This window comes from Cricetulus griseus (assembly GCF_003668045.3).
Source record: "Cricetulus griseus strain 17A/GY chromosome 1 unlocalized genomic scaffold, alternate assembly CriGri-PICRH-1.0 chr1_0, whole genome shotgun sequence".
Taxonomy (NCBI): domain Eukaryota; kingdom Metazoa; phylum Chordata; class Mammalia; order Rodentia; family Cricetidae; genus Cricetulus; species Cricetulus griseus.
The window spans coordinates 25,988,045-26,010,982 of NW_023276806.1; the positions used below are offsets into that span (position 1 = coordinate 25,988,045).

Consider the following 22,938-nt stretch of genomic DNA (forward strand, 5'->3'; position numbering starts at 1 on the left):
TTATCAATTTATTTTAGACTAACGATGTAGGAAACTGAGGGATAAAGGAAGATGTTTTGAGACTAGATTTTGTGGCACACATCAAAGGTGATAAAACAATTCTACTCAGTGAATATAGGAAATTACAAGACTCAGTTTTGGGAAAAGATGAGGTATTTGTTGGCTATAAAAAGGATGCTGCACTTTGCTATATTTATTGGTCTGATACTGAAAGCATTGTATTCTTTGTTGGAATATATACATAAACTGATTGGCAACTAACTCATTAGCTTACAAGGCCAATGACTTGAATCACCTCATGTAGGATCACATTATGGCTAGAGTTCACAGGAGAAAGAGGGAGAGATTTCCCCATAAGGCAGACAGCCAATTATAAAACACTATATTGAGTCATCCCTGTCACTCATAAGGTACTTTATAGCTGGAGAATTAAATCTTGGGGTATTTTGCCAGGTGAACCATTTCTTTACATCTGCATATGCCATCAATCTCCTTAAGTTCTCAGCATAAATCAGTCACTATAATCACTATCTTCACACTTTATGAAGTTATTAAAATAAAAATGCTAAACAGACTGAAACAAATCACTCCAAGTTTGGCTAAATAATATTAGCATTTTAATGTAACAATAGAGATTTGATCATCAAGATTTTTTAATTAAGTTACAGTATATTACATGTTTGTCCCCATAGGGATTTTTTTTCTTTTATTAATCTTTAAAGCAATATGATATAAAAACCTATTTGGCCACCTTACTTCTTGAGTTTCTTTTGGGCAGCTTTCTTCTTGACCATCTGTAATCGCTTCATGGCGTTGAGCTGTGATTCCTGTGAAGTTGGCCCTTTAAGCGACGCTGAGGGGCCGCTGCTGGGCTCCGGTGTGGTTTTGCTTGTGGCACTTCCACTGGGCCCTGAGGCAGCACTGCTTCCATTCCCACTCACCTGCCCACTGCCCCCAGGAACTAGACTACTGGGACTGGGAAGACCCGCTTTGCTGACATTATCACAACTAACCGAGCGACTCAGGCCAGTCTTGCCTAGGGTTAGAGGTGGAAGTGGTTTTAATGGTACAGATGGGGAAGAGCTGTTACCAGAACCTAGTTTGGAACCTAGTCCACCTTTGGATGATGTTGCCAGACTAGTCAATCCCACAGGCTTCTGGTTAGCTGATGAGGCAGCAGGTTTTCCACTATTGTTTTGTGCTGTTGAATTCAATTTTGCTGTTGATGGACCAGCTGAAGATGTTTTGGCTGCAAAAGCTGCCCATCCAGTTAGGCCGCTAGTTACTGAAGAGGACACGTTGTTACCAGAAGAATTTCCTGAAATAACCGTGGGTGGCTAAGAAAAAAAAGATAAAGATAAATCTTGCATTAGACCCAAATATAATCAACACGTGTATGATATCTTTGAATGTAAATATTTATTCATATATAAGAAGTGATGATGTTAAAACCTGGACAATACATTAAAGTTAGGTCCCCATGTCTGTAGTCAGGAAGGATGCTATACAGCTTGTAGTTCCTGAATGCCACATTGCTTTAATGATTTCAAAGAAAATACATGAACTTCTTTGGGGGAACTAGCTTTAGATTCAATCACAAATCATAGCAGAGAATCAGACTTAGTTCTTCAAGTCACTTTTGCTACCCACAAAAGTATCACCTAGCTCATAACACATCCAAATGGAATGTATTTTTAATGGACAATAACTGTTTGCACCTAAGATATTCAGGAAAAAAATACCTAAGTCAAAGATTCAATCAATAGTTATTTACAGTTAACATGTTAAAGGAAACAACTATATACGAATGCCGAAGCCACTTAGAATAACCAAAATGCCACAAGAATTTGAACATCTACTGCACTACAAAACACACATGTTTAAACTCTGAGGACACACTACAAAGAGCTCACAAATGCAGTTTCATGTGCGTTTCCACTGAAACTACAGTAACAGATCCCCACTTTCATACAGACAACTGACAGCTACCTCCTGGGCTGCACTGTGGCATTTTGGGGCAGTCTGGCATGCTCCTAGAGGATTTGTAAGACTAACATTTCAGCCTCTGATCAACTTCCTACCTGAACTAATGAGATATAAGTGACACTGTTCTAAGACATATGATTTTTTGTCCACTTTTATATTAGAAAAAAGGCTCTTTGTGCAAATTATTTTTGAACCAATTGTATAAACACTGTCTACCTTCATATTGAGAGAATTTTCCAGGGTCTCAAAGAATACTCAGAGTTGAAGGCAGACACAGTGTTAAAAGGGAATACACAATATAGAAAAATAGTAATATAATACTTAGAATATCTAATTATTTTAGGATTAAACTATTAGGAAATAGGAAAACACCATTAGCTCTTTACAAGGTTGCTTTCAATAGTGTCTGTATATAAGCACTTTTAACCACTGGAAAAGTAATAAAATAAGAGTGCTGTGGGGCCTTTATTTGATAAGAGGAGGTAAAATTTTTGTTCACATGTTCTGAAAAGCCACACATTTTTATAATAGCATCATATAATTATTTTATGATGTCCTGATTAGGAAACCATCTTATAAACATAAATCCCTTTATTGATCTATTTTGAAAGATCCATTTTTTTCTCCTTTCCTTTCTATCAAACATAAAACTGTTTGTCACATGGCTATGTGATGCTTCATTAAAACTCACCAAAAAAAAAGACCAATGCTTGATGAAAGATAAAGAAAATAAAGTCTGTGTGTTGAGTTCTTGATTTTAAGGACTGTGTTGCTGCAAAGAGTGAAGATGGTTTAGAACACAATACAGGATTCAAGATGTGAAAAGCACAAACTTGGGAAAACTAGCAATGTCTCATATCTCAGGGCAGAAAGTCAATTTCTGATATAAATGCTCCCTCCTAGTTTATTAAGACAGACTGTCTTCACTTCCAACATGAGTCATTCAAATCATAAAATTTCTCATAAAACTTTTACTAAGCTGACTACCTTTAGTCAGCCAGACTGAGATTTAATGTAGATGAAAAGGAACACACTTTACCTTGACTTCTGCTCTCTTGAAAGCTAGGAAGGCTGTTTCCTGTTTAAGTTTGGTTTCTGGTTTCTTAACTAATGGATCCTTGACAGCTGGGGCCACAGAAACAACAGTGGGAGCTGGTTTCTGTGGGGGCTTCTGAGTTTTCTGAGCCTAGAAAAATCAGAGGGAAAAATTATATACAAAATCTTTACTGAGTAACAAAAATTTATTAGAGAACTAAAGTTACTGAATGGTAGCAATAGTTCTTAAAAATACGATGGTGATACTGAAAATAGAGCCTACAGAAAAACAATTACCAACATATAGTTTAACAGAATTTATTGGTTTCTGAACAGTAACGGTTTTCAATAAAGGAAAATCACAAACTACAGCACATCTACCCTTTGTTATCCACGTAGTACTGGATTCAGAATCTCTGATGAGTACAAAACCTGTGGACGTTCAAGTTCCTTAGGGGGAACTGGCATAGTATCTGGGCCTAGTGATGTGTGTCTGTACTTGCAGTGCTCAGGGTTGATGCAAGAGTAGGAGTTTGGGAGCAGTTTGGGCTATAAAACAAGTTCAAGGCCCGCCTGATTTATATATCAAGACTTTGTCTTAAAAACTTATGGGTTGACCAGACGTGGTGGCACATGCCTTTGATCCCAGAACGTGGGAGGTAGAAGCACATGGATGGGAGTTTCAGGCCAACCAGGGCTATATACAGAGACCCTGTCTCAAAGAGCAAGCAAGCAAGCAAGCAAGCAGAAAGAAAACCTCTATGGGTTGTGGTCTCATTGAGTAAAGAAGCTTGTTGTACAAGCCTGGTGTTCTAAGTTCAATTCCTGAAACCCATGTAAAGGTTGAGGGGAAACAAAACCAAACAACCAAAAAACACCTCCACAAAATTGTTCTCTCTCTCACCAAAACAAAATACCCCTCCAAATAGTTGTTCTCTGTCTCTTTCTCAAACACACACACACACACACACACACACACACACACACACACACACACCCCAAAATACCTCTAAAGATCGGGAGATACAGCTCAGATAACACACTTGTCTAGTAAGTAATGTCCCATGGTTCCATCTAAAGCATTAAGGGGAAATACTGTATTTACAGATAACCTGATAGTAACTCATTTCTAGTTACTAACAGCAGCTATATACTATTGCTTTAAAAATAACAGCAGGGGAAACAAGCCTGTGCATGCTTTGTACTGATGCCTTCATGCCCCTATTCCACCAAAAAGTATTTTTAACCCGAGAGGGTGGAATGCATAGAGGCTGCGTTCATAGAAACTGGGGGACAATCATCAATGCATCCAGTTGGCACCACTCATTATGAAGTCCACTTTCTTTTTTTTTTTTTTAGGGTTCAGGTGTAAGTTTCTAAGATACTAAAAGTGGATTAAAAACAACTCAGATAATTTCATTGGTTTTAAATACTGAGTAAGACGGGAAGAATTATTCATGAATAAATAATAAACCTTTGAGGTTTTTCATACTAGTGAATTAAATCCTTGGGAAAAGTGTATAAATATAAGTTTCCATGTTATCTCAGGAGAATTTTATTCATTCTCCCTAAGCATCTTCAGTTTTATTTTGACCACTAACTGATGTTAAGACAAAGCTAAATTCTCTGATAATTTTAATCATTTTTCAGATTCTTAGTGTTTACTGGATGAAACAATCCCAGCTATAGATGCAGCATGAAGCAATGACTGAAACAGTCTTTAGTGTCAAAGAGAACAAGGGCTGGAGCCCTGCTCATTACTTCTCCAGCCGTGTTACTGCAGGTGGAACGTAAATGCCTCAGAGCCTCAGTCCTTTCACCTGCAAACCGGTGGCAGCACCATCTGTTTCAAGGGTGTGTTTATGAGGATGAATTGTGATTATGAAAGAGTTTAGCCTAAGATCTCATAATGTTAAGTGCTGATAATAATAGTTACCATTACCTAGCATATCCATGGGCCTGGCTTTGATCCCCAATACATCAATAAAAATAAAATAAAACGTAATTACTGTGCAGGTTATTGTCAATTTGACACAACCTGGAGTCACCTGGGAAAACAGAAATTCAACTGAAAACTTCGTAGATCAGAATAGCCTGTGGTAGAGTCTGTGAAAGATCCTATTGGTTAATGAGTGATATGGGAGGGCTCAGCCTGGGGGGGGGGCAGCACCATCTGTAAGAGGGAGGGCCTGGGCTATATAAGAAAGATAGTCGCACATGACCTGGAAGGAGAAAGAAGCCAGGAGACAGTATTCCTCTGTGCACGGTGACATAGAAGGCAGACGTGGGGCGAAAGCAGAGGGGCCTCATACATGCTTTTACATGCACACACCTCATCATATAGACAATACAACTTCATTTTGGAAGGAACTGAAGGCCACTGAAGGAAACACAAATAAAATGAAGTATCTATTCTAGATGAGTAAATCTAAGCATTATAAAGAGCAAACCAGATCTAAGAGAAATAAAGAAACCTCTTACAAGGCTATTGAAATAGAAGTAAAGAGATCTGTAGGTTAGGGAAGTAAGAATGAAACCAACAGATGTGAAGGATGTATGATGTAACACAACTAAGTTTAGCAAACAAAGGAGTGAGAATTACGAAAGACATCAAGCATAACATCTACTCAGGCAACTGTGGGGAAAATCTAGAGAAGAATTTTAATTTAGGGATATATTTAAAGATCAGTAAGATCAAGTCAGATACAGAAGATTAAATCATGTACATAGATTGATGTAAGCTAACTTAAAAAATCAGGGAAGAAAAACAAAATTGTGTTTTTCACCGTAAGAGAATTACGGTGAAATAATAATAAAACATTTTGGAAATTTAGGTCTTTCACTAGTTATTTCTTTTTAAAATTACCAATTTTTAATGGATTGTCAATGCTCTGCAATGTGTCATACTGTTGTTGTATGGCATGCAATTCCAAATTAACAGGAAGAAGGGAAGGCTCGTGAGCCTCAGGTCGTGACAAATGGTCACATGCTGGAGAGAGCAGGAACTCCGAGAGTCCACCTCAACAAGACAGAAGGAAGCAGACAGTTTCCAGCCATGGAGACGCTGACCACTCACATTGTGTGAAGAGATATTTGGACCCTAAATCTACCTTTACACTGTACAGGAGCTCCAGGAGTTTTCACCCATGTTAGGGTGGGACTTCTGGTGCTGTAGCTGCTTTGTGTCATCCCTCCTCCTTATAATACCCTCACCAACATTCCTGTTAGTAACCCCGCTAAAAACAACATTCACCATAGTGTTCACCATAGTGGTGAACAGTGTTCACCATAGTGGACACTGGTGCAATCATTACACTGTCATGAACTCAATAGTCATGAGAGTGAGTTTGAGCCTGCGCGCGTGCGTGTGTGTGTGTGTGTGTGTGTGTGTGTGTGTGTGTGTGTGTGTGTGTGTGTGTGTGTGTGTGTGTGTGTCCATCTACCAAGGAAAAGTCTATCACACAGCTGCTCATCTGAAATAATTTTGGTTGAAGTCTTAGAGATCTAATTTCACAATAAGAAACTAAAAAACCGGAGATTTTTTTTTTTTTTGTTACAAAGAAAAAGAATATATACTAACAATTTTTTACTATTTTTGACAGAATAAAAATATTTCCTAAGCCAGGTGTTTGTGGCGCACGCCTTTAATCCCAGCACTCGGGAGGCAGAGGCAGTTGGATCTCTGTGAGTTCGAGACCAGCCTGGTCTACAAGAGCTAGTTCCAGGACAACCTCCAAAGCCACAGAGAAACCCTGTCTCGAAAAACCAAAAATAAATAAATAAATAAATAAAAATCCTATTTCTTCTTTATCTGATTAAACATAAAATAGTATCTTGACTTTTATTTTAGCTAAGAAATTGAGCTCTTAAAAAATATGTGGTCAAGCATACAGAAATTCATTTGTTTAACAGACATGGAAATGCTTCTATTGAGACTTCTTAATTGAAGACACAGGAAGGGACTCACGGGGAAGATAACAAATTGCTAGTAGATAGCAACTTCTTGATTTCTTTAGAACTTAAGAAATAAAATTAATTCACCTATGTTTTAAATTAATAAAATTATAGAACTCTTCAATGTAAGCAGTTATGTCAATGATGAGTACACTGGGGACAGTGCATTATAAACATGAGATAAAAGCCACTCAGTGTCAATGAGAAGGCTGGAGAATGTAGACAGGAAGACACAGACAGCCATAGGCCTCTGCACTTCTGTGAATTTGGTGGTTTCTACTCACTCAGAAATAATCATTTCTACTTTTTTTTTTTTTAACAACTCCACAAAGACTAGGAGTTTGTATTTTACCACTTGTGCTTCAGAGTATTATAAAATGTTTGTAATTACAGTGTCATGCTTATGAAAATATTTTTATTTTGTGTGTCTTCACTCATGTTTATTTAAATTAGGGTAGGCTAAAGGGTGACTAAAGGAGGAAATATATAATACGCTCTGTCTTTTGGCAGAGAAACATAAATCCATAAAAACAATATACATGCAAACACTTAAAAGTTATTTTTTTCAGTATGCTAAATGTCCTAATTTTCATTTTAAAGTCATATATTGACAGACCATCAGATGTTGGTTAAATATAAAGTATGACTCTTACCATTCTCTTCATTTGTCTAGTGCACCGGGCACAGTACCACACCAGGCGAGGGTCATTCACTTCTTTGTCTGTCACCTGGGGTTTGTGGCAATCTTGGTGGTAGAGGTTATGGCACTCTTGACATTCTACTAATTGATTTCCAGATGCCACGGTCATTTGCCTAAGAAGAACATTACATTAAACACGTACTTTCTTGAACATACAATTTAAAGTTGTTTCCACATTATTCTGGTAAAGTTTGTTATGTTAAAGGAAAAGAATCCCAGAAAATAATCATTTAAGACATTAATAAGAAAAATAACGAACACTAATACAAAGCCTACAAAAGACCTTCATTTGTGATAGGCTATGCTTAGTCAATAATTACAACATTTCAATTAAGTTTAGTTACATTTTTAGTCACTTCACATTGCAATCTGTTTCTATTTCTTAAGAGGAGGTAGATTCTTCTTTGACTAAGGACAGCTCTTCCGAAGTATCTCTATGAAATTCCTCTGTGAGATAGCTACACGTTGTTCAGTCTTCATCATTAGCTAAGTTAGGAAAGCTGAGTGTGGAGGCTCATTGTAACTTCAGCACACATATGGCTGAGAAAAGGATAGCTTGGGTTATATTGTGTGTTCCAGGCCAGCATGGGCTACAGTGAGAGCCTGTTTCATAAAACTTGCTTAGACAAAAAAAATTAGAAAACCAAAGTTAACTCAGGATGAGAACCTACTCTAGTCATTTACGTACTGTGCACACAGATGTTTGGTATATATCGGGTCAATGTATATAGACCTGAACAGGATGTAGTAGCAGGTGTATCAAAAAAAGACTCTATCCCAAAAGCACAGGAAAGCAATCACCACAGGCTTAGCGGGTATGCTAGGTGTCCAGAGTTACTAGGTCTTTCCCCATTAGTACTTCCATAATATTCCCTTACAAGGTACTAATTCCATGGCAGATTAGGGGTAAAATAAGCAATACATGTGGAAACAAGTATTTACTCAGAACCACACCAACCCATTTTCTATAAGGTTCACAAAAGCTGCGATTTTCCTTAGTTACAATATATTAGAAGTTAGCATTTTTTTTGTAGAATAGCCACAAAAATAATCTTTTTACATTAAGCAATGAAAGCTATTAATAATTGAACATCATCCCTTTACATTAACATATTCATAATTTAGTTATTAATTTCTGAAAAAACAAACAAACAAAAAACCCAAAGTACCTTCTACTAAGCAGAAAATACTACTAGGAGCAGATAGTTTATCTTCTGTAATTATGCATTCAAGTTTTAAAATGTCATTCAGGACAGCCTGTATTCACTTCCACTCCTCTTAGGAAAGCATGTAATGGTGTCTTCCGAAATGACATATACCAAGTTAGTTTTTTTAAGTGCCATCAGCATTCAGAAAGAAAGAAAAAGCAATGAAGATAGCTTAAAAAGAAAGATGGAATTGAGGTTCCTGGCAGATTCCCCCTCAGACAGGGTCAATACAACATAACAGATTGAAAAAGCTGTGGTCTGAAAGAGAAAATATCTGACAATTGCTGTGTTCTACTTAATTTGTTCTTCATCCCAAATAAAAACAAAACAGAAAATTCCTAATGAATTCTATGATGGGGGGGGTAGGGGTAGGGGTAGGGTTAAACATAGTAGGAGGAGACTGCTCCTTCTAAAGAAGTAAAACAATCTGTGCAGGGGTGTAACTCACCTACAAACAACACAGGCCAAGCCCATCTCCATGGCAAAATCATCAGCACTAGTCTCTTCAAAGCTGGAGAGGTCTGCCATAGCTAAATCCTTGCTGGTTTGGACAGTAATGGGAGAAGACCGTGTCTCTGGTTTCTCCAATCTAGGTTTCTTTGGAATATCAACTCCTTCAGTGACATCTTTCATCTATAAAAAGAACCCAATGATGAATGATCCCGAAATAACACAGCATAAACTCTCAATCATTGAGAGAAAGAGGGGCAATATATGACGAGGCTATTTTATAGACATTTTCACACAGAGCTATACACTTTAAAGATCTGTTGAAGAATCTTAACTATAATTTGAGTCAGAGTTGTGGGAGGAGTAGGAGAGAAGGAAGGGGTAGTGACAATGTAAATAGAGTATTCACATAGCAAATTCACAAAATAATTAAATTGAAAATTTTATAATTAGTATGTTAAAAGAAACTAGTGAGATATAAATAAATCAGAATAGTATAACAAATATCTGTATTCCACTTTGTACTATATATATTAAAAGACATGGAAATTTAATGGATATACTATCTTTTTTCTTTAATTCAAGATGCTGGACTTGAAAAAACCCAGTATTACTAATATTGCTATTTAAAACAACAACAACAAAATAACCAAAAACTTTAGATAAGGCTCCCTGATAAGCTTGCTGTGCAAGCATGAAGGACCAGAGTAGAACCCACATAAGAGCAGGCGCGGAGGTGGCCTGTAATCCCAGCACTTGGCCAGTTAATTACATTAGCTGGAATTCATGAGCTCTGGGATCAGCAAGAGGCCCTGCCTCAGTAAATAAAGTAGAGAGTAAGTGAGTGGGACATCCAGTGTTGACACTAGGCATCTACATGCACAAATACACATGCCTGCAATACACATGAACACACATAGACATAGGAACACACACTATACACATACATGTGCAAAATACCCACTAATTATGGTGAATAATATTCAAACTGTATTGAAAAAGTAGATAATGAGCTATTTTCCTATCAACACTAAATGCAATGCCATATATGGTTCAAAGCTAATTCTGACAATGTAAGACATGAAAGCTATAGGTAAATCTGTTGGATTCACAAAAATCAAATTCTGAAAATACACAGAGAATTTAGAAATTCTCATGTTTATTGGTGAGGGTCTAAATTTAGTAAAACAATGTGGCTATATCTAGTAATGATGAATATATAAGTATCTTCACATCATCCACTTACAGGTGTATAGCTTATAAAAATTATTAACATGGTCACAGAAATACATAAAGGTAGCTCACTGAAAATTTATTATAATAAAAAGGGAGAAATCTCCTAAATGTTTACCAGTAAAGTAAAATTATTTATTCATAGAATGAATGTTAATGTTAGCTGGAAAAAAACCCCAACACCAACATATAAACTTCAAGATCACGCCACAAAGACAGCTCAGTGGGAAGATGTGCTTGTAACTCTTTCCACCAGCTGTTGGAGTTCCCTGCCACATTAGGGCCCCCAAATAACACACAGAGTCTTATATTAGTTACAATGTTGCTGGCCAATGACTAGATTTCTCATTTGCTAGCTCTCTCTTAAGTATCAACCATAACCACTAATCTATATATTTTGTACAGACTTATCTTATTGAGGACACCAGCAGCATTCGTCCTCTCTTCCCCGGGGATCACATGGCGACTCTCCTCTTTACTACATTTCCCAGAATCCTCCTCAACTCCCAGCCCCACCTATCTTGCTTCCCTATTGGCCAACAGTACTTTATTTATCAAACAATAAGACAAACATATACACAGAAAGACCTCCCCCATTCTGTGCCTGCTACCAAACTTGTGAGCTGGTTTTCATTCCCAAGACACGCTTGTTGGAAAAAGAGAACCGACTCCCTTAAGTTGTTCTCTGGCTTTCAGACACACATGTGGCATACATGACATTCCCACAAATAAATTAACATAATAAAAACACAGAAAACAAAACAGCATCAAGTGAAGAAAACATAACTAAATGGCATACATAAACAGTATAATAACATTGTGGAAATATAAAAGCACAGAGATAATGCCATGTTCATGAGTATCTATTATTTAGTAATAGGATGAAAATACATGGGATAATAAGCCCCACCTGAGGGCAAGGGCTACCGAACATATTTTTAGTACATTTTTTGTTAGTTGCCAAACTTTTAATTACCGTTTATAAAATTATCCAAAATATACAATCAAGAAGTTATCGATAACCTTCTCAAGATGCCTGCCATCATGTAAAAGAGTTTAAGTTTAATCACATCAGGGTTCTTTCAGTTTCCCTTCTCAACAACTACTACAGCCAGAGTTATGGAATAAGGTCTGTATTACTTGACGACAACCATCTCAAGTATAAGTTAAATATGTGTTTCTAGATTTTGTTCATTTTTTCAACATCTCCAGCTAGCAAAATAAATTTACAGCGCAGTCGTTCTATGACTACACCCACTGCTACATGAAGTCGGCACACGGCATTCCTTCTGCCTATGGAAACGGGTTACCCTTTCATAAGCTAAGCAGAGGCAAGCCTTACTTTATCAGCAGGTCTCTTTTCAGCTTCTTTCTTTATCTTTTCAGTTGCGAGGGCTTTGCCATTACTACTGCCGGAAGGGAGACTCGATGATGCTTTGGGCTCTTGCTTGATAGAAATAGATTTTGTGCTTGAAATTTTGGGTGGTTCCACATCCTAAGGGGTTAAAATTAAAAAAAAAAGAGAGAGAGAGAGAGAGAGAGAGACCTTTATTTTGTTCAAAATCGAAGGGCTGGAGTTACTGCTCAGTGGTAGGGCACTTGCCTAGCATGCACCATGTCATATTCAATTCCCAGTACTGAAAAAAGAAACAAACACAAAAAACTAGTAATTTAAACAAGTTTCAGTTAAAAATTAAGGTGCTATACTATAGTCAATGTAACACTAACACATGGCTTCCCTAAGAAAGAACTGATTCACCACCAGCAGCTATCTGATGTTTTGATAATGTGTTTGTATGTCCATGAGATAAGCACTGCAACCATATACCCATGACCACCCAGAGTCTCTGAGGTTCTTTGTGATCATTCTCTTACAGGTTCATGTTCTAAAAAGCTGTGGGCAGTAAAGCTGGGTTGTGGGCATATCTTAGGCTTCGGATTCTGACTATACTCAAGATAGTCATATGACTCTGTCTTCCCTCTTAGTTGGGCAGCTGTGTCACCACACCTGGATGACTCTGAGGTTCAGAACTAGAATAGCAAAGACTTCTTGTGGATAGCCTGTATATGCAAGGTGGATACTACTTGGGCTAAATTACTTATTTTGCTCTAAGTTTTACAATTCTGCAAGATAGTTCTTAGTCTCCTCATTTTGCCAAGGTGGGGTGAAAAAAAGTTATTAGACAACTCAGCTCCCTAACTGTAAAGTAAGAAAAATGGGTAATACTAGAATTTCAAGATATCATTATTACAACAAAAGTTCCTAAAACGCACAAACCACTTAGGAAAGGGGCTATACCATAAAGTTTCAAGGTACGTAACTTGATATCACACAAAGAGGTAAACTGGATTTTCAAAAAGGCTTTGCTCTACAACACACTCTTGTCACATAAAGCTGCCATTCACTATCAATAATGAAAGCTACAAACTTTTGACATCCACAACCTTTACCCTTATAGTATCCTGCCCATGTTTAGTTCATTTTGTTGGAAAATTCCTGTTATTTATATTTTTATCCTTAAAACATGAGAGAACAATTAGGAATAAGTTTGCATACTTTTAACACACTAAAAAATAATTAAGAAGAACTGGAGGTTAAATTGCAAGTGCTTTTTTATACAACACATAGTAAAACAGCGCATCTTCTAGACCAGTGGCTCTCAGCCTTTCTCACGCTGTTTCTTTAATAGAGTTCATCATGTTGTGGTGACCCCCCCCCCAACCACAAAATCATTTCCATTGCTGCTACTTTTTTTTTTTTTTTTTTTTTTTTTTTAGTTTTTCGAGACAAGGTTTCTCTGTGTAGCTTTGGAGCCTATCCTGGCACTCACTCTGGAGACCAGGCTGGCCTCGAACTCACAGAGATCCGCCTGCCTCTGCCTCCCGAGTGCTGGGATTAAAGGTGTGCACCACCAACACCCTGCACCCGTTGCTATTTCTTAACTATAATTTTGCTGCTGTTATGAACTGCAATATAAATATCTAAGCTTTGCAAAGATCTTAGGAACTCTTGTGAAAGGGCTGTCATCCCGAAGGGGTCACGATCCACAGATTGAGTAGTACTGCTTGCTCTAGGCCAAATTAACCTTTCTGGGTGGCTCTTTGAAAGCCTGAGGGAAGAGAACAATGTTAAAGAATATAATTTCTTTTTGACATAAAGAGTGATCGCAATGGTAGAGAGTATTTCAGGAAAATATAAATGTTATCACTGGGCCACTATGTGCACCTCAAAAATCTTTCCAAGCTTTGTGTTCGGGTAGATACCTTTTGAGCTGGACGATAACTTGAATCAATGCCCCGAGCCAAAGACTCATCAAGCAGTGCTTTTAGCTTTTCGGCAGAATCTTTACTCTTGGAGTGTAAGAAACCCAGAGCTTTCAGAAAAATCGGATCAAGTTCCAAGTTCACAGTAGCAGCCATTGCAAACACCTGAAGAAAACAAAGGAGGGGGAGTAATTTAGATAGTGTACAATCATATATCCCTACTTTTATCTATTGTTTTCTTGCTTGTAATATTTTAAAACACCCGAAAGGTTATTAGAGGCAAAGTCATGACTGGCAATATCTGGTTCCCCTCTCCCCTCTGGAACAACAGATGTTACCAGTTTTCAATGTATCTGCATTTACAGACAGGTGATTTGTGGCCCTCCTGCCTCCACCCCCTCACTGGCGAGTTTGGAGGTGTGGGCCACCACACCTGATAATGGCAACATTTTAATATAGACAAGATCTTTAATCACAGAGCACCTTTCTAGTTATCTCTTAACAACAAAGCTATAACTTAAGGCACACAATAACTTGCCTGCTTTTAAGTCAAGTTTACTACACATCAAAATGTCTCTTTTCAAATCTCATTTTTACCACAAAAATTAAGATTTGGTGTTCATGTTGGGGGGTGTGGCAAGGATGTCACAGGAAGACAAAGGCTATGGGATCATGGTAGAAGTCACTGCCTTAGCTTTTACAACTGTTTCTTGTTTTGTTTCTGTGTACCCACCCACCCACCCCCAGCCCTCTGCTACTCTTAATATCTCAGAAAGCCCATTAGTGGTAATCTTATTATATCATATTTAGAATGTAGGATCTCTTGCATTAAGCTGTTTCTCAAAAGCAGGTCTCTGACTGGTAGTCCTTACCCACCACATGTACCCCTTAGGTCTGATAATACTTGCTGTCTGAAGGAGCTTAAACAATGGCCACACAGCTAAAGCCTCACATCAGAGGTCTGCAAAACTCTCAACAGTCAAATTTTGTTTTCAGTTAGTACTGATGTTATCAAGTGGTTCTACTTCTGGCTGTCATTTTTTTTTTTTTTTTGCAAACACCTTTCAGGCAAGGAATTATAAAAATAAAAATGTACTCTAGGTGTTCAATCCTTTGATCGATATACTAAGGTTTTAAATCTTCTTCTATCCTTAAGTTTGATGGCATAGTAATGCAGCACTGGTATAAGGCTACAGTTAAAGATCTGTCAGCAATTCCACGATAATCTCCCATTTTCAGGGGCTTATAATACCATTAAAATTTGCTGTAGGTTGGATCTTGGCATATGAAGCACTGGCTGGAAATAGATTTCATTTATTTCGTATCCTATTTTTCTCTTTATACCCTGACAAATTCCACAGGACACAGGCAGACAGATGGACACACAGACACACAGAAACACACACAGACACACACAGAAACACACACACACACACACACACACACACACACACACACACACACACACACACACACACACACACACACACCAGGCTCTCTATAAGTTCCTAAAAAGGTATTATCTACTTGATAATCAAAAATCATTGCTAACTCTATGCTCTACTAAAATACCATCTGTCTGAATTCCCTAGGCAATGGAGTTTGAAGGCTAGTGCTAGAATGAAAAAGTAACCATACCTCAAATGGTTATATTAGTAAGAACTTAACAAAATGGAATAGGCTGTATTGCTGCTTTAAATTACATCACATATATTTTCTCCAAAGAATGACAGGTTCAGGAGGATTGTTTTATAACGTATTTAAGAGGCTGAGCATCATACTCACTAATACTGAGGAAAAAAGTTTAAAATAATTTCTATGACTAAAGGGATAAACTTATCGTTCCAGATTCTACAAGACAAACACAGTCTACTCTTTCTATGACCTAATTTATACAGCTACAGACATACTAGTTTATTTAACCCAGGGCAGTCTGCTTTGGAGGAGACTGAGCAAAGAGCCAATTCCTAGACAAATCCTTGTATGATAGAAGCCTCACTTTCCTTTCTAAAAATGGAAGCAAATATTGATGTGTATGCCTGTCATCACAACTGAAATGCCTGTAGATTACGTGACCTATGGTGTAATACTACAGAGACCTTCAACATCAGCATCCAAATGGAAACCTTGGAGACAGTTCTCTTTATGAAAGTCTCACCACAATTTGCACCCTTGCCATAAATTACTGACGTGTCTTTCCAAATCAATGGTGCCCACGGGGGGATGTGGTGGGTGGGTGTGCAAGTACGTCAATTTTTAAGCTCACGGAGTAAGAAAGGTTTGGAGTCCACTGCCCCAAACTATCTAGCAACTTCCAGTTTCCCCTTTCTCTTTCTACATCATGGCTTAATTAAATTACAAATCATTCTACAAGTCCATCCAGTGTTTTCATTCAGCCCAGCCCTTCTCCCTTCCCAAGCTAAGCTTAGGAATAACACATTCCCCTATATTTCTGCTTTTTTTTCTCAAGCACTTCCTGCCTTTACTATTCTCACTAATGACATCACCTTTTTATAGCCTCCTACAAGGCAGTGTTCACAGACTTGTTCCAGCTGGAAGGTTATAAAGCCATTTATAGAGATCCTCTTCTGTATTGCTGATTTTAGAAAAAAATTCCATGACCCCACTAATCAACCCTTCCATGGTATTTTCCCTACTCTAATTAGAGAACATGAGTGCCAGGCTTTTCCTTCTCTTTCCCTGGCATTACCCTTATTTCAGCATACACTATGATCTTTTAAAACTTTTCACAATTTTATTTAGTTCTTTAATGCTAAGAGCTTCATTTTCAGCCAGTTTACCACACTTATTCTTTTTTACTATAATCAACATCCAATACCTTTAAAAATTATATCATCCATTATTTTCTCTGTTCCACTGTCTTAACTCAAGAACGTATTTTGGGCACCAAGCCAACCATTTTTCTTGGTTAATCCACCCCCCCCCCCCCCCCGCTTCTTCAACCCCACATCACACGCTCTCAGAATTTACGGTGGCTCCGTTTGTCCCCCGGGCTGCTTCTTTATCAACATTGTCTTGCTTCAACTTCTTCCCCAAACCAAACAGAAGCAGTGGGCAGCATAAAATAAGTTATAGGAAAATACAGAAAGGAAGACAGAAGAAAGAATGCTAAGTGTGAGTGAGTTTATTTTAAAAGCTTACGTGTGGCCGAAAACAAAGAAATGTAAGAAAATATTTATCACTTTAAAACTATCACTGAGCTAGTGAAGTGGTCGTGATGTTGGTGGGAGTGAATGGTTAGGCCACACTAGGAATTATCAACGCAAACCTAAGCCACAGCAGAGGTTCCACAACTGTACAGGGTCGTCTCACCGCCCCCACCTCTTTCCTGTGCTTATGGGGAGCACGCTACTTCTTTCCTTTGAGCTTTATTCTAGTACAAGCCTTTCGGTGACTCTCTTCTGGTTCTTTAAGTATCCTTATCCCATTGCTGTGATTTCAACTACTTTGTAGACATTCATCCATTTGGCATCTTCTCCCATCTACATCCAAACTAAATGCAGCTGAAAAAAAAAAGTACCATACTCTCTTACAAGTTACTAGTCCCATCTTGGCAAGTGTCACACTTGGCATTCTTATCATGTTTGTTTGGTCAATTTACTTCCCTTCTTTCTGGAAATGACAATTACACGTTTTCTTTAAAACTGCCATACACTTATCCTTTACTCTTTTCCCACTTGATTAAAAAATAATAATAATAAGGAACAGCTCTGTGCATAATGTCAGTTGGACATGGATGTTATCTTTTCCTGTGCTCTCTGGAACCTTACACTGGGGGTTATTTGAAATGTCTTATTCTGAACCCTCACCCACCACTGGTATTGACATTTATTCCTTTCTTATTCTGTCTTTTCTTGTAGCAACACTTCTCTCAAATATCACCTACTTTTTATATTTTCTATTCCTTCTGATTAATGCTTCAATTCATACAATAGGGCCTTCTTCCCATAATTATATGAAAATAATCTAATCATAGTTAACTTAGTCATACAGAAATCTAAAATATACGATTTTCCCTGCTACTCATTTCTCAGTTCTTTGTAGATTTCGGCTACATGGGTTAAAAATGAGATATTTAGGCTAGGTTCTGGATGTCTTTTATTTGCACGATACCTCCTCTTTCAAATCTGTCTCTGGGATCAACAGCACAACTGTGCAGGCATCCTCAGCAAACACAGTAGAAGTATAAACTCTTGGCTTCCACTTCCTTACTTACAGAAGGAAAAACAAAAAACAAAAAACAAAACAAAACTCTGGGTGAAATCTGTCAACCTTCAGCAAACCACCTGAGCAACCCCAATTTATTTTGCAAATTGAGAACTGCTGCTCCAGAAAACCTGCTTTTTTGCCAGTGATCGTAAACTTCTCTTTCAAGACCATGGTTCTCTCAGCCCACCCCTTTCCATAAGAGCTAACAGCAAGTTTAACCTGACTATCTTCCTGAGGCATCCTATTGAACCTGACCCCAGTGGAGACACTTGCACCCTTATCTCTCCTAACCAATTTAAAGTCCAAGTTTCCCTTTACAAGTTACTTCCCATCTCTGGCTATTATCACTTTACTGGGGTCACACTGCACTTTTGTTTTTTGTTTGCCTGGTTTGTTTTGAAACAGGGACTTTCTGTATAACAGTCTTGGCTATCCTAAAACTAACTCACAGAGATGAGCCTGCCTTTGCCTCCCGAGTGTTGGGATTAAGAGCATATGTCACCACAGCCCTCAAACATTCCTTATTTTAAGACCAAATAAATACATTAAAGGTACTTTGTATTTTATAAAATTTTCATTGCATTGCTTTATTTAATTTTAATTTTTTCTATTTCCATTCTTTCCCTGATTCATCTCATTCCTGCTGTTCTTATCATTGCTCCAACAGTCTGTCCTGGGTTCCCTGCTGTAGTTTTGCTACCAATTTGTTCTTCAGCAATCATACACATTTTGTTGTCAACTACCATCTCTAGGCAAATGTTTCCATGTGGGTTTCTCTCACTTTCTTAAGCCTGGATTCCTTGTTTCTCTTATTTCTGTGTTACTCTATAAAACAATGGCTAGACTATTATTTGGTTAACTCATCAAAGCAAAGTCTAATGTTCTCCTCTTTAACTCTACACAATTCTAATCGCTTCAGCAAAAGGCATTAAAGGAATTCAACTGTCTTTTCACCCAACAAAACCAAAACTCAAAGAGCAAAACAATCATCTATTTTAATGGGTAGGAGTATTCCAGTGTTCTATCTGAAACACTCACTTTCTATTCTTTCCTCTGTCATTAATTCACTAAACTTGCTGGCATATATCGTGTATGAGAGCAGGCGTTTGTGTGCTTGTGTGTGGTGCGGTGTGGTGGGGTGCAGTTATTTCCCTAGCAATTAGAATTTAACAGGTGCCTTTAAATGTAGATTTTTTTTGCAAAAATGTCATTTTTTTTCAAGGCTTCTGTGATGTCCCTTAAAAAATTAAGCATCCCTAGCTAAATATATACGTTCCCTTGGGTCCCTTTCATCCTGCCTACCAGTTTCAAACAAAGTTCAAAGTCGGTCCCTTGCTAATGCATGAGATAAAGGGAACTGACTATTCATGTGGGTGCAATGCTAGGGTTACCATCTCATTACAATTCTGAAAACCCACCCCATTCCTGCCTCTGCAAGATTTTGCAATCCTTTCCAGTAAACATTTTTTGAGTGCTTGGCCCTACGTACTTCTGGAAAATTAGAGCAGGGGATGGAATCCCCAATTCCAAAGCAAACCAAGCGCTACAGAATCTGAAAAGAGACAGGACACTTAGGAATGAGAATCCTTTGATGCAAACAAAACACACGGGCGGCCTCGAGTAGGGAAGTCTTTGCCAAGGGAGCCAGAAAATGGGAGGTAAAATAAGAGGTGCGGACAGGTACCCCGGAACCCTTTGACTAAGGTCTGTGACAGTTCCACGGACCCGGTCGCCAGGGGCCCGGTCCTGAGTCCACAGCACCCTGAGAGGCGCAGTCCTAACAGGAAGGGAGGAGCGGTTAGGCTGCGGCACGCAACTGCCCGCAAATTATGAGGTTTACCCTCCAGCAGGGTGGAGATCAACACCCTACGGAGCTCCACTCGGGCCGCCCCTCGCGGGCTCTCGAGCCTCCCCGAGGCGCCAGGAAGCGGGGACCCTCGTCACAACTCACCGCTCCGCCCCGCCACTCTGTCCGTTCCCGGCCGCTCTTTTCGAACCCGTCCCCGCACTAACCGGCATCGGAGGCGAGAAACAAAGGTTCCCGCAAGCGGTCGGGGAGGGGAAGGTTTCCTGGGGAGACAGCAGGAAGTGACGCGAGGCCTCTTCCGGTCCGCCGGATTATGAATGACGGTGGGCGGGGAAGTTTCCAGACACATTGCAACTTGATGGTCACTAGTGTCGCCCGCGGCCGGGGCGTCCCCGGAGGCGAGTGCTCCTCAGGCCGCGGCTTCCGGGAGGGGCCTCGGGATCCCGGCCCGCGCTGGGCGGGAAGGCGCGGCGGCCCCGTCCCCCGCACGCTCTCGCGCCCTCCCTGCCTGGCCGCGCCCCTGCGACCAGGTAAAGAGGGCGCCGCCCGGGCTGCCCGGCCGCTCCGGCCCCTCGGGGGTCGGCGGGGCTGAGCTTCGGGGCGGGCGAGGTGGCCCCGGGAACCCTCCCCTGCCCCGCAGACTCGTGGCGGAGGTGCCGGGGGAGGGCTTCGCGCCGGCCACGCTGCTGCCGGCCAACCCCCGGCCTCCGCGCTGCGCGGGTGAAGCGCCGGGGCGGCTCCGCGGTGCAGGGGTGTGGGTGGCCGCCTGCAGTCGGCGCTCGGGAGAGACCTCCTGGGGCGCGCTTGAAGTTTCCCCAAAGAGGGAGTTTGCGGTTGCGGCCCTTCCTGATTGGGCGCCGCCGTGCGTGGATACTGTTTCACGGTTAGTCCAACGGATTTGCTGCGCCTCCGGACGTTTGCTCTACAGCATCCCCACCGGAGCAGCGTCTCTCTTCGCTAATTAACTTGAACAGGAAATTCGGGGATGAGCTAGCATGAAAACTGCTCTGGCTTTCAAAAATGACTACTCCCAACACTTTGCTTGGCTTGGGAGTTATATGACCCCCCCCTCCTTTCCCCGAGCCGTGTCCATCCACAAATTACTTGTCATAGAGTCCTTACGGTCAAGGAAAGACAGACTAATGCATCTCCTGCCAAAATATTGCAAGGAATGTGGCGTTTGTCAGGTTTTTCTTGTGCTTTTCTACAGAAAGGGTGTTTTAAAGGGAAGAATACCAAAACCAGCAAGGAACTAGTGATGGTTTTAAACCTGTAAATATGGTCGTTGAAATGCCACGAGAATAAACTGTTATAATACAACAGCTGATATGCCGTCATATTTACTAGATCAAGCGTTAAGCTATATGATGTTTTTTTTTTTTTAATAATTGCATTGTGGGAGCACACCCTACGAAAATGATTGCCTTAAGTATTCGAATTACTTAAAATTGTATTTCATTTGTACACGGAGGCTTCATTTTAAGAGGCCTAACTTCAAATAAGACTGAGGTTTGAACATTGCTTTATGTTATTATTATTATTACTATTAATTATTTAAATTGTTATTTAAATTAGTAAGGGACCTTGGGGAGGTGGGCTTTCTAGGAAGGGAAGATAGGATGCAGTCGTATACAGTGGGGAGGGGAAAAGTGGAAAGATTGCTTCTATGTATTTGCTCACTTTAAACAAATCTAAAAGCTTTTGTGGTTGTGGACCTATAAAGAATGGTTTTAAACCTGTTATGCTTTCTAGGTGTTATTTCAGCAACACATGGCTTGAAATAAGCACATACAATCCAGTTGGTCTTACTAATAGCAGTAATTTAGCAGACATTAAAACATCTGGGACTAACCAGGTGCCACATCTGTAGTTACCTGGTATGTGTTTTTATCCTTAAATCCAAAGTAACTTCCCGGGATTCTGCTGTGATCACTTCTTGGGATACAGGAGTTTAAGCTTTGTAAGATACAATAAGTATTGTTTGCCGAGATAATTCAGCATTTTTATTTCAGGCTTGTTGATCCTTTCAACATGTTTACATTTCATGCTGTCAATCCGTGTTTACCACAGGTCAGATTTAGCTGCAAGCATTATGACTCCATAGCAACAGACAAGTCTTTGCATCTCCAGAGAGATAAAGTACTACTTCTGTAACTAAGATTTCAGTAAGCATTTCACTACCAAACTTGTCTTATTTCATAAATATTTATTGCCCTGGTAATAGCTATTTTAATGAGGGGCTAATTGCCTGGGACCAATCATCCTACAAGTTGCATAATATAATGAACTCTAAAAGCTGCATTTCTCTTTTTGGCTTTTAGTTAAAGGTAGTTAGCTAGCTATCTGTGAAGAAGCATTTCTAAAAATCTGTATTCTATAGAGTACTGTGGGGTTTGTAACTGACTAGTGCTGCTTTGTGAGAAGTGAAAGCATGAGCAATACCGCCATTCAATATAGTGAACATTTTCTGATGGAGAGAAGTTGAACAGGTATAAACAGATTTCAGTATTTGAGAGAAACATGCAAATACTCATACTAAACTATGCCAAACTTAATTTTGTATAATACAGTCTGCTAAGGTGTATACTGACTTAACTTTCCACTTATATTCCACCATTTTATGACTCCTTGGTTTTAAACCTCAGTTCCAAATTTTCAGTGTTTGTGGAAAACAGTACTTTGCCGTTCAACATAGTCCACACGTTTCCTGGCAAGAAATTTGGAAATAAAAAGCATAAGTTGAATTTTCCCCATTAAGATTTTAATTGCGTCACTAGGTAAATCATTTGTGACTAAATTATAATGGATAGTAGGGGCTGAGGTGTAACTTCGTGGCAGAGTGCTTACCGGACACATGTGAGGCCTGGGCTTTGATCTGTAGCACTACCTGAAACAAAGTAGCTAGCATTTACTTAGGGGCATCCTATGTAACACATCCTTGTCTGTTACCATAGCACACCATATGGAAGGTGCTGCTATTACTGTCCTCATTTCAGAACTGAGAAAACTAAGATGAAGGAAAATTGTATAGCTCCTAAGAATCAGACAGAACCAGTGTTTAAGCCCAGTTT

General features: G+C 39.4%; 2 protein-coding genes across 8 annotated transcripts in view; one reads left to right on the forward strand and one right to left on the reverse strand.

Annotated features, from left to right (window-relative positions):
* Positions 1-594: 594 nt before the first annotated feature.
* Ints12 (integrator complex subunit 12) lies at positions 595-20,210 on the reverse strand. Of its 2 annotated transcripts, none has more exons than XM_027395740.2 (7): positions 20,074-20,210; positions 13,831-13,995; positions 11,909-12,061; positions 9,332-9,516; positions 7,629-7,788; positions 3,026-3,172; positions 595-1,337 (listed from the first exon to the last, which is right to left on the reverse strand). In XM_027395740.2, the coding sequence occupies exons 1-7, from the start codon at positions 20,077-20,079 to the stop codon at positions 753-755; spliced, it is 1,401 nt and encodes a 466-aa protein (XP_027251541.1). In that variant the 5' UTR covers positions 20,080-20,210; the 3' UTR covers positions 595-752. The 2 variants fall into 2 exon arrangements, with proteins under 2 accessions (XP_027251541.1, XP_027251542.1); XM_027395741.2 differs by having other exon boundaries at positions 20,012-20,147.
* LOC100755927 (glutathione S-transferase C-terminal domain-containing protein) overlaps positions 19,900-22,938 on the forward strand; it is a 99,071-nt gene continuing 96,032 nt past the window's right edge. The window contains exons 1-2 of one of the 6 annotated variants that reach the window (XM_035452041.1): positions 20,203-20,397; positions 21,938-22,032. The gene's annotated coding sequence lies outside the window, so the exon portion shown is untranslated. Of the gene's footprint in view, positions 20,098-20,155; positions 20,398-20,473; positions 20,751-21,937; positions 22,033-22,938 lie in introns of those variants that run through there. The other 5 variants (XM_027395739.2, XM_035452043.1, XM_035452042.1 and 2 more) reach the window with 5 other exon arrangements.